The following is a 12,413-nucleotide window of genomic DNA, read 5'->3' on the forward strand; positions in this document are numbered from 1 at the left end:
AAAAAAAAAAAAAAAAAAAGAAACACAAAAAAATCCACAATGAAGCCAGGTGTGGTAGCACACACTAGTAATCCAGCTACTCTGGAGGCCAAGGTAGGAGGATCACTTGAGTTCAAAATCAGCCTGGGCAACATAGTGAGACTACTCTCCTTCCCTGTCTCAAAAAAAAAAAAAAAAAAAAATCAAAATATGCCACTTCACAGTCACTAGGATGACTAGAATAAAAAAGATACTGGGTTGGGGGTATAGCTTAGAGGTAAAACACTTGTCTAACATGTGCAAGACCTTAGGTTCCATCTGTAGCACTGCCCCCTTCAAAAAAAAGGGGGGGGGGATATGGTAACAAGTGATGCTGAAGATATGAAAAAAAATTAGAATCCTCAAGCATTGCTTGTGGGAATCTAAAATAGTACAGTAGCCTTCTTAGAAAACTGTTAGTTCCTTGGAGATTAAACATAGAAGTACTAGGAGTCCCATTCATTCCACTCTAAAAGAAATGAAATTAAATGTCCATTGAAAAACTGTACATGAATGTTTATAGCAAACTTATTAATAATAGTTTAAAAGAATGGAAACAACCAAATGTTATAAACAGACATAAGTGGATAAGCGAATGAGTTATTTGGATACTAGAAAGTACCCTGAGGTTAACAAAATGAATAAATTTGAGCCCAGAATGAAAGGGCCTATAATCCCAGTTACTCAGAGGCTGAGGCAGGAGGATCAGTAGTTCCAGGCAACATGGAAAACTTAGTAGAGTGCAAATATTAATGCATACTCCAACACAAATGTCACTGGAAATAATTATGACAAGTAAATAAAGTTAATTACAAAGAACACATGTGATTTTATTCCAAGTTCAGAAAGCTATAGCATCAGAAAGTAAATTAATGCTCGCCTAGAGGCTTAGATAAAGAAGTGAAAAGATAGGAGATGGAGAGCTAAAGAGCATAGTTTCTTCTTTATTTCTTGTAGTTGTTGTTCTGGGGATGAAACCCAGGCACTTTAGTATTCTAGGCAAGCACTCTACTACTGAACTTCACCCCCCAGCCCCTAATTTTAAATTGATACCTAATGACACACATTTATGGGTTACCATATGAAGGGATTTCTCTATGAGGTGTTGAAAATGTTCTAAAATGACGGTAATTAACAGAGCGTGGTGGCCTGTGCCTGGTAGTCTCAGCTACTGTGGAGGATGAAGCAGGGAACCTAGAGTTTGCTTGAGCCCAAGGAATTCGAGGTCAACCTGGCCAACCCAGTAAGACTCTCTCAAAGAACAGAATAGCCGCCCGGTGGCGTATGAAACACGAAGATTACAAGTTCCAGGCCACCCTGGGCAATTTAGAGAGACCCTGTCACAAAAAAAAAAAAGTAAAAAGGGACTTTAGCTCAGCGGTGGGGCTCCCCAGGATTAAATCCCCAGTTTTTTTTTTTTTTTTAAATCGACTGCACTAATGATTGTACGTATATGTGAACATATTGAAAGCCACTGAATTCTACCCTATAATTAGATGTATTGTGTGAGTATGCATTATATAAAACTGTTCAAATAAATAAGTAAACGCCTTAGGAGTTTCGATCCAACTTCTTAAGGTTTATTCACTGTTTTTTCTAATGGCAGAGAAAATGGGAATTAATCGCCTTATGAATATCACACCCATTTCCATTCCAAAGTGCACAAATTGTGCACAAATTGATGGATATCCATCCAGTGCAAAATGTACAGTTCATAGTTTTAATGAACATATCTCATAGCTTGTGACTTATCTGAGAAAAGTTTCTCCTCCCAGGCTAGGGCTTCGGGTTTTACCACTCAGTACCAGTACCAAGTGTTTGGGGGAAGGCTCAACCCTGTCAATTGTCAAGGACCAAACGGAGCCAGATTCTTTGTTGGATATGGGGAGGTTACTTTAAGTGTTTGTATTTGTAAACAAGCGTTATAAGTCCACAAGAGGCCTCAAAGTCTTAGGTCAAGCCTAAGACATCTGACCCTTCAGTTTCTACCTTGCAAGACCTGAACAAAAGGCCTCGCTTTCTCTAGAAACTAAACCCGTGATTCCCTGCACACACTTCTGTCTCCGCGTTCAGAAGGAGCTGTAGGAGCCACCAACACCAAACCCAAGGAGCAGGACGAGTTGTGCTTAAAGGCAAAAGTCCCTAACAGGTACCGGTTCCCGGCCCGACTAACACCCCGGCGGCTCGGTGAGCGTCTTTCCGCTCCGCTGTCACAAAGGGGGCGTGTCCGTGAGAACCGTCCAATCAGGAACGCCGCCGGAAAGGTGTGGGCGGGAGCCGCGGCGCGCACTGCAGGAGGACGCTACGAGCTGGGGCCGCTCTCCACCTTGGGTCTCATCGCCGCTGGAGGGCCTCAGGTGGCACTAGCACCTGCGCGGGCCGCCGGAGCCATAGGGAGGACGCCGGGACACCCGGAAGCCGGGAAATGGTGAGCTGGGACCAGGCCTCCAGGGGCGGGGGAGGGGCTGAGGGAGCCGGCCGGAAGCGGCCGGGGCGGGACCGGGCCTCCTCGCCTGGCTCTGGAGTCTGCGGTCCAGTCTGCCGCCACTCGGCCCTGGCTCCCTTACCATCCATCGTAGCTCCGACAAGCAGCCGGGACCCTGGCCTCCTGTCCTGCCTCTGCGCGGCGACTTGGGCCTGGCCCAGAGCCTATCCGGGCAGCTCCGCCGCACGTCTCCCCAGACTGCGGCGACCGCGGCTGGGTCACGGGGAGACCCTCACTCGCGCTTTGGATCCGTGCGCGGGAGGAGCTGCGGTCTACCCAGGCCGGGTTTCCCCTTCCTCCCCAAGGGCGACCCATTTTCCCGAGCTTTCTAAATATCTGAGAAACAGGGGTCGCAAATCCACAGCTCTGTGCCCGGATCCAGCCCTTCCTAGAGCTGACAGTAAATTCCTAATTTCTAGGTAGGTTTTCGCATGCCCAGATGCCACCTTCCCTTCTCCAGTTGACAGCATCACTCATTAAAAGCATCCTCGGTGGTGCATTTCAATTAAACGCAGTATTTCAGTTACCATTTTTCCACATATGAATTAATAGTTCTTTTTTTCAAAAAATTCAGTTGTTTGTGGATATTCTTATGAGAGGGAAGCTCAGAATAGTCAGTCACCTGGAGCTAGGTTGTCTGATATCCTTGTGCCTCTTAGTCACTTTCCCAGGCACATACATCCTAGGGGAACTCTCTTGGATAGAAGTTCCAATTTGCAAACTTTCCTGGGAAGTCTGACCTTTTAGCACAGCTCCAGGTCATCACTGTCCCTCAGTTTGTCACCCTGAAAAGATTTAAGTACTCATTTGATTTTCATTTTTTTCAACAGAAATATAAAATATGTGTCATGGGCCTGGGGTTGTGGCTCAGTGGTAGAGCGTTTGCCTAGCATACAAGAGGCACTGGGTTCAATCCTCAGCACCACATAAATGTAAAATAAAGATATTGTGTTCACCTAAAACTAAAAAATAAACGTTTAAAAAAAATAAAAAAATAAAATATGTGTCATGAAGAGATCTTGGGGGAAGATGTGAAATATTTCCAAAAGTTGATGTCCAGTTTTTCTAGCACTACTTGTTGAAATGACTATTTTTTGTTGTCATTCTAGTTTTTTTTTGTGTGTGTGTGTGTGTGTGTGTTGTGTGTGTGTGGTAATGCGGATGGAACTCAGAGCTATGTTTATTTTTTATACCTTGGTCTTTTAACTTATGCTGGAATTAGAAATATACATACCACCACTATAGTGTTAGAATATTTTAGATATGACCACAGTAGGACTCCCTACCCACAGCTTTGCTTTTCAAAGTTTCAGTTACATGTGGTTAACTATGGTCTGATTAAATGGAAATTTTCAGTAATATAAACAACACTCAATTTAAAATTTGCACCTTTCTGAATAGTATGCTAATATCTCACACTATCTTGTGTCTTACCTGAGATCAAGGACAAAAGGGTAAATCACCCTTTTGTCCTGAATATCCCTGTTCTATGATACCTGCCTGCTAGTCACTTAGTAATAATCTCATCATCATAAGAAGGGTGAGTACAATGCAGTAAGGTATTTTGAGAGAGAGAAAGAGAAATTCATATAACATATATTTTATAGTATTATTATTATATTTGTAGTACTGGGGGTTGAACCCAGGACTTGGGAGTGCTAGGTAAGTGTATTATCTCTGAGTTATATGCCTAACCCTTTTAATTTTTTATTCTGAGCCAAGGTCTCACTAAGTTACCCAGGCTGGCCTTGAACTTGCAATCCTCCTTCCTTAGCCTTCTGACCAGCTAGAATTACAGGCATGTACCACCATGTCCAGTTTATGACAGCATTGTTATGATTGTTCTACTTTATTATTGTTGTTATTGTTCGTTTGTGGTACTTGGGGTGGAATGCAAGGCCTTGTGCATGCTAAGCAAGTGCTCTACCACTGAGCCACATCCCCGGCCCGGATGTTACTGTTAATTTTTTTACTGTGCCTGTTGTAATCTCTTACTGTTCCTTTATCATAGGTACATGTGGATAAGGGAAAACAGTTCTTATGCTACTGCCAGCCAGCTCAGGGAACCCATCTGAATCTCAGTCACTTGCATGCATAAGAAACAAGCAAATGATGTAAACAGGAAAAATGAATTTAATCAAACTGTGAAGCAGCTAGATTGTTTTTCTGCAAGTCCTACAGAAGCAGAGCAATTTAAAGAAACAAAAGCCAGGCACCTGATATATGTAGGCTTAGTCAGGCTGTGCTAGCCAGGGAACATGTCAGTTCTAGCTTCCTTGGTGCCCAGCTGGGCCAGGGGGTGGTTTTTCAGCATGAGGATGTTTGAGAGCTAAAATAGTTTGGAATATTTAATTTCACAGGATCTCTGTTTCATATATGGGGTTCAGTACCATTTGAGGTTTCAGGAATCCATCGGGATTCTTGGAATGTATGCATCCTTTTTTTTTCATCACTGAATTTTATACCTTCCTGCTTTCATGTTGCCATTGAGCATTGTTTTGTTTCAACTTGAAGTTCTCCCATGAGCACTTCTCCAAAGGCAAGTCTAGTGGTCAGGGGCTCCCTCAGCTTGTTTACCTGGGAACTTTAGCTCTTAATTTCTAAAGGTTGGCCTTGCTTGAGTAATGTCTTCTTGAGCAGTTATTTTCTTCCAACACTCTGAATATGTTGTCCTGTTATTTGTTGGCCTGCAAGGCTTTTGTGAAGAAATCTGCCCATAGTCATGTAGATGCCAGCGATGATTTTGAGGAGAGGGAACCCTGATACATTGTTAGTAGGAATGTACATTGTTAGTAAGAATGTAAATGGGTACAGCCAATATGGGTAACAGTATAGTGGATTATAAAAACAATTAAAGAGGGCTGGGGATGTGGCTCAAGCAGTAGCGCGCTCGCCTGGCATGCACGGGGCGCTGGGTTTGATCCTCAGCACCACATAAAAATGAAATAAAGATGTTGTATCCACCGAAAACTAAAAAATAAATATTAAAAAAAAATTCTCTCTCTCTCTCTCTTAAAAAAAAAATTAAAGAGGGGTGGGGATGTGGCTCAAGTGGTAGCGCGCTCGCCTAGCATGCGTGAGGCACTGGGTTCGATTCTCAGCACTACATAAAAATAAAAAATAAAGATATTGTGTCTACCTAAAACTAAAAAAATTTTATTAAAAAAAAACAAAGACAGAATTACCGTATTCCTCAGTTGTCCAACTTGTACATATTTATCTAAAAGAATTACAATCAGAATCTCAAAGAGATACCCACACTTCCATGTGTATTTCAGCCTTATTCATAAAAGCCAAGATATGTAAACAATCTAAATATCCATCAGTGAGCGAATGGGTAGAGTAAATGCGATATTTACATGCAATGGAATATTAAAATAGAGCAATCCTGCTGTGTGCCACACTAAGAATAGACTTGGGGGATGTTACAGTCAGAAAAACAAATACTATGAGTCTCATGTATATGTAATAATCTAAAATATTTGAATTCTTGGAAGCAGAGAGTAGAATGATCATTTGCAGGGGAGTGGGGAAATGAGCAGGTGATGTTCAAGGGAACGTTTATGTTATGCAGATAAATTGTGGAGGTCTGTACAACATGGTGCCTTTACTAGCAATACTGTATTTTACAGTTAAAACTTTTCAAGTAGATCTTGCGTTCTTCTTTCTTATTTATTTATTTACTGTGTTAACACAAACAAGAATGTATACATGAACAAATAGTAGTAATAATGAGAGTGGGGATAGTAATGAGGTTGTTGATGGCTATGCCTGTGGCCTTATGGGGTGATGGTTGAGTTGGTGTATACTCATCCCCAAACTCATGGGGTTTTATACATTAAATATATACAACCTCAGTAAAGTGCTTTTTAAAATATGTATTCATAAGTGGACCCTGAGCAGGCATTAGTCTCTTCATGTTCACTGGTTCATCCTGATTCTTTGATTAGTCTTTATACCTTTATCATCTTTTCTTATCTGTTACACAGTCTTCTTTTACTTTAGCTTCATCTGAACTTTCTGCAAATGAGCATTAATGAAGTTATAGTGAATAGGTTTTTGAGTGGTTTCTTTGCCTCTGCATGTTTCACACATGATAGAACATGGGATATTTTCTGTCCGGTATTTATTGTGTTTGGGCTTTCTCGGGTTGATTTTTTGCTCTTATAAAGATGGGGGGGTGGGGCTGGGGTTGGGGCTCAGCTGTAGAGCGCTTGCCTAGCGTGTATGAGGCCCTGGGTTCGATCCTCAGCATCACATAAAAATAAAAAAAATAAAATAAAGGTATTATGTCCAACTACAATTATTTAAAAAAAAAATACTGATCGAGCTGGGGTTGTGGCTCTGGGGTTGTAGCTCAGTGGTAGAGAGCTCACCTAGCATGTGCGAGGCCCTGGGTTCAATCTTCAGCACCACATAAAAATAAATAAATAAAGATATTGTGCCCAACTACAACTAAAAAATAAATATATATATAAAAAAGAATTCTGATCCTGGGCTAAGGTTGTGGCTCAGTGGTAGAGCGCTTGCCTAGCGTGTGTAAGGCACTAGGTTCGATTCTCAGCACCACATATAAAAAAATAAAATAAAGGTTCATTGACAACTAAAAAAATATTTTAAAAAATACTAATCCTATCATTTTGCTATCCATCACTAAGTACAAATACAGTAAATCCTTTGCACATTGGAGAAAAATCATTGGGTTGTAGGTCATGCTCATGTATAAATTTATAGGAAATAGCAATGGAGTGTATCACTTGACTCTTCTGCCATTCAGTCATAATCTAACTTATAAGAACTTCCTGCCATTTCATTTAGCTGTTTCCTCCTCATCAAAATCTTATATGGTGTATGTGTATGAGATGGCACACACCTGTAATCCCAGCTACTTGGGAGACTGAGGCAGCAGAAAGATTGCAAATTTGAAACAAACCTTGGAAACTTAGACCCTATCTCAAAATTTAAAAAGGGCTGGGCTTGTACTTCAGTGGTACAGTACTTGCCTAGCATGCTCAAGTGCCGCAGTCTGACTGGGCACAATTCAGGAGCCACTTGTCAAAAGACACAAACTTTATTTTTAGAACACACACACCAAACCACACAGCTCTTCAGGAAAACCTTCAGAGCCCAACTGCCACCACTGGCTTCCCACAAGCCTCTCAACCTCCCCCACTCCTCCTGCTCTTGAGGCCGATTGGCTGGGTTGTGTGGGCGGAGCCAAAAAGTCCCCCAATGAGCAGCTCCGTGGTCTGAAAGGGCGGGGAAACAACCCAATGAGCATCACCGAAGAGGAGCCAATCAGTTGGAAACTAGAAGTTTGCTGGGGCTGCTGTGAGCCAATCATCAGCTGGCAGCTGGAAGTTTGCCCCTTCAGCCCTGGCTCTCAACACTCAAGCCCCTGGGTTCAATCCCCAGAACTCATGAGGCCATGGGGATGGGGGGATTACCTTGGGATTACAGGCTTATATGCTTATTTTTATTTTGCACACTAATATTGTATATATCAGAGATAATTATATTCTACTTTGGTTTGTCTTTTAACTTTTTTTTCATTTTAATATATTTGAATGTCTTGGTCTTATCCTTTATAGCCTACTATTATATGAGAAAATTCTTCCTGTTCTTGCATCAAAATAAATTAGGGGCCTTGGGTTGTAGCTCAGTGGTAGAGTATGTACTTAGCGTTCAGGAATTCCTGGGTCTCATCTTCAGCACTATACACAAAAAATTTGCCTGTGACTTCTGAAAGTGTTTTTATGTTTTTCACATTTAAACCTACATCAAATTGGTTATTATCTGTGGAATAGAGGTGGTACAATGCATTTTTTCAATTAGGTAACAGTTTTCATTCCCCACATATTAAAGTATCAGTGAGCCCTTGAATTTCTCTGCAGTGTTTGCTTCTGTCATTAATCAACTTTACATGTAAATACCAGCCCTTTGAAGACTTTTTTCCATTCCCTTGATCTGTTTGTTTATCTCTTACTATGTCATCCTGTTCAGAATATTGTAACTCGAAAAATCCTTGACATGTTAGATGAGCCTCACTTTGTTCTGCAGATGACTTTACCCACTGTTTGACACTTGTTCCTTGGAGGTTCACAAAAGTAGTTCTGTACTCCTAAATAAATTCCATTTGTTATGGAATTTTTTGAGATGTCTTGTGGGAGAAATGACACTTTTTTTCCCTTTGTGGTTGAACTGGGGATTGAACCCAGGACCCACTTCATGCTTGGCAAGTGTTCCACCGTTGGTGCTCCCCAAGCCCTTTTTTAAAATTTTATTTTGAGACAGAGGCTTGCGGAATTTCCCAGGCAGGCTTCAAACCTATGATCCTCCTGCTTCAGCCTACTGAGTATCTGGGATTATAGGTGTGCACTACTGTGCCATGAGAAGTGACATCTGGTTTATTCTAAAAATGGTGAAGTCTTTATACTGATTTCTCTGCATAGATATTAACCAATATTTATTTCTTTTTTTTATGTTTTGGTTCTGGGAATTGAACCCAGCTATACCCTTAGACCCAATAAAAATTTCGTCCGTTAGGATTGTTAACTTTCTTTAGTCTTTTCTAGTAGTTGTGTGTGTTCTGGAGGAAAGCAGCTGCAGGTTTCCAATGTTCCCTCCTAATGTAGTGACACAGAATGGGCTCAGATCCCCAAGCAGTAACTTGTGACAACATCTGAAATATCATCTACCAGGGAAGCTCATTAGAGTAAGTGCTCACAGTGCTTTCTGGGGGCTCATCAAGTAGCTCTCTGCCGAGGATGTAAAAGGGACCAGATTATCAGGAGGAAAACAGAAAATTCAGAATACCAAGCCACTCTTTCAACTTTTTATTTATGGTGCTGGGAATTGAACTCAGGACCCTTGCACATGCTAGGTAAGCACTGTATCACTGAACTATACCCCTAGCTCTTGTGTACTTTTTTTTTTTTAATAACCAGGGTATTCATCCCCAGTCCTTTATATTTTTTTTTTTTTTATTTTGAGATAGGGTCTTGCTAAATTGCTGAGGCTGGCCTTGAACTTTTCATCCTCCTGACTCAGTCTCCTGAGTTGCTGGGATTATAGGCATTTGCCACCACACCATGTAGGTTTTGTTTTGATGTTCCTTCCCCACCCCAAGACACTCTTATAACTAAAATTGGGTCCCTCTGAAATGATCACTTTGCAGATATGAGTAAAGGGCAAATTTCTTAAGCAGGCATTGCTAACAGTAAGCATCTCAGACCTACTACTGTTAAAACCTTTCTGATCACTAATTAGTAAGACTTTCTTTGAGAAAGTCATATAGATTCTTTCTACAAGGAGTAATTAGGGCAGACCCAAGCAGCTCATTTTTCCCTAGACCAATCAGCAAGAAGGATGTTGATTTCTGCTGTAAACTCCCATATCAGAGTTTCTGTTTGGGAGTATTTTCCTCTGTCCCGTGCACATGGATATCAGTAGGTTAGTACTCTGTTTTAGAGATCAGCATTTGGTCTCTCTTTTAGAGATCAGCTAGAAACTGATGAGCAGCAGCCCTGAGGCTCATTATATGACTGAGAGATTCCTGTGCTCACTTGGGTTCTCAGGTATACCTCATGAGAGCTGAAATGAGTGACATGGCAATCAGCCTCTAGAGTAACATAGGGAATCACTTCCTCCTGAGGTTGGAGAAAGGGGAATTCATTTCTTCTGGAGGATAGCACTGCTGAATCTTTTATATATTTTGTAATCATGGGTAAATTTATCCTGTTAGTCGGCTTTCTGTCATCTGAGATATTATAATAAAGATTTATTTTGGGTCAGTTTTAGCCCATGTTTGCTTGGCCCTGTTACTTTGGGCCTGTGGTGGCACAGCACATCATAGCAGGAATGTGTGGGAGAGAGGCCTGTTCACCAGGGAAGTAATAATAAAACAGGAGGGGCCAGGGTCCCAATATCCATTTTTGGGACACCCCCAATGATCTAATTTCCTTCCAGTAGGCCCCACCTCCTAAAGGTTCCACCACCTCCCAGTAGTGCCACAGGCTGGGGACCAGGTCTTCAACACATGGGCCTTTAGAGGACACTGAAGAACCAAATCATCATTCACTCTCCAACCATTGTGGACATCAGCAGACTTCCTTCAAATTGCAACTCTTAACCCAACTCTGATCTTGAAGGTCAGCATTGCATAGGGTATATTGTTAAGGTTCTTAGGGGAAGAATTGCTCTAGTACCTTATCACCTTTGTCTTATGTGTGCTAGAAACTGAGCAGCAGCCCTGAGGCTCATGAGCACAGGGATTCTGTGGAGGTCTAAGTTGTCATGCCTTCCTCCTTATGCCTGTTGTCTTCCTTCCCTGCATCAAATTGGACTTGGAAAAAAAAAAAAAAAAAGAACAGCTGAGTCTGTGGTACATATCACACAATGAATTCTTCTCTGAAGGAATATTTTCTTTCAGCCATGGGATTTGACTACTTCTTAAGAAACTGCAGGGGCTGGGGTTGTGGCTCAGCGGTGGCGCGCTTGCCTGGCATGCATGAGGCACTGGGTTTGATTCTCAGCACCACATACAAATAAATAATAATAATAAAAAAGGTCCATCAACAACTCAAAAATATTAAAAAAAAAAAAAAAGAAAAGAAACCGCAGAACTTCAGGAACATGACCAGCTGGATATTGTTACAAATGGAAGGTACTACCAGCCTTTTGTTATCATATATGCAATTATGGGAATAGAAGAAAAAGTGTACAATACTTAAGTATGTATTTATATATTAAAACCTCATACAGCTGAGTGTGATAGCACACAACTGTAATCCCAGCTATTCAGGAGACTAAGCAGGAGGATCGCAAGTTCAAGGCCAGTCTTGGCAACTTGATGAGACCCTGTCTCAAAATAAAATCAAAAGGATTGGGGAAATAGTTCAATGGTAGAGCACTTGACTAGCATGCACAAAGTGAGCAATTGCTAGTCTTATAATGGAAATATTTGTTTAATTTATTTAGAATTTATCCAAGATGTTATGTATTCTTTTGTTGCAGAGCAATAAAACTTAGTGTGACCACAGTAAAATGTAGAAACAATTTCTATATATTTTTAGTGCTGTTAAATTTACAAGCAAGCGATTGTTGACAGAAATTCGGAGTTTTGATGACCAAGTTATAGAATGAATGTTTGGAGACCAAAGACTTGTGAACTTTTTAGTGAATTGAGTGTAGGTCCTCTATGCTGTAAGTCTTATCCATCCTTCTTTACACATACATATGTGGAATGTTTTAGGACTCAGTGGCCTTTGAGGATGTGGCTGTGAACTTCACCCAGGAGGAGTGGGCTTTGCTGGATCCCTTTCAGAAGAAACTCTACAGAGATGTGATGCAGGAAACCTTCATTAACTTGGCGTCTATAGGTAAGAACAAAATCGTTCCCACACTTAGTCTTAGAGAACAAGTATTTCTTGTTCCTCAACCAGGGTTTTAAGACTTTGATTTTAGAAAGGGAATACTTTGGTGAGTAAATTTGGCAAGGTATGAACTCATCGTGGACCTAGAATCTAATAATTTTTGTATAATTTCTAATAATTTGCAGTGATTTTTCTGGGTTTGCATTGTAGGGGAAAATTGGGAAGACCAGAACACTGAAGATAAATACAAAAGCCAGGGGAGAAATCTTAGGTGAGTTGTACCTAGGAAAAAAGTAGTATCCCATGAGGGAATATTAGCATGTGATGAAATTTTAAGAAATAAGTAAACAAAACAAATAAACTCAATTATGTATTTATGGCTTTTAGAAAAATTTCACTGAGATTTTTTTAAAATGGCATAAATATTCAGTATTTGTTTACCTAAAACTATTAATAAATTCAACATTATGAATATCACTGGTTTCTTCTTTTTCTTTTCTTTTCTTTCTTTCTTTCTTTTTTTTTTTTTTTTTTTT

The 12,413-nt window shown here is 40.7% G+C and overlaps 1 protein-coding gene across 1 annotated transcript in view; it reads left to right on the forward strand.

Annotated features, from left to right (window-relative positions):
* The first annotated feature begins 2,259 nt into the window (after window positions 1-2,259).
* Window positions 2,260-12,413, forward strand: part of LOC107145223 (zinc finger protein 709) — a 16,922-nt gene continuing 6,768 nt past the window's right edge. Inside the window, 3 exon segments of the mRNA XM_015489077.2 lie at window positions 2,260-2,446; window positions 11,757-11,883; window positions 12,088-12,148. Of these exon segments, the coding sequence (XP_015344563.2) occupies window positions 2,444-2,446; window positions 11,757-11,883; window positions 12,088-12,148 (191 nt within the window). The 5' untranslated portion in view covers window positions 2,260-2,443.

The sequence above is a fragment of the Marmota marmota genome, unplaced genomic scaffold (genome assembly GCF_001458135.2).
Source record: "Marmota marmota marmota unplaced genomic scaffold, marMar, whole genome shotgun sequence".
In the NCBI taxonomy this organism is placed as follows: Eukaryota; Metazoa; Chordata; class Mammalia; order Rodentia; family Sciuridae; genus Marmota; species Marmota marmota.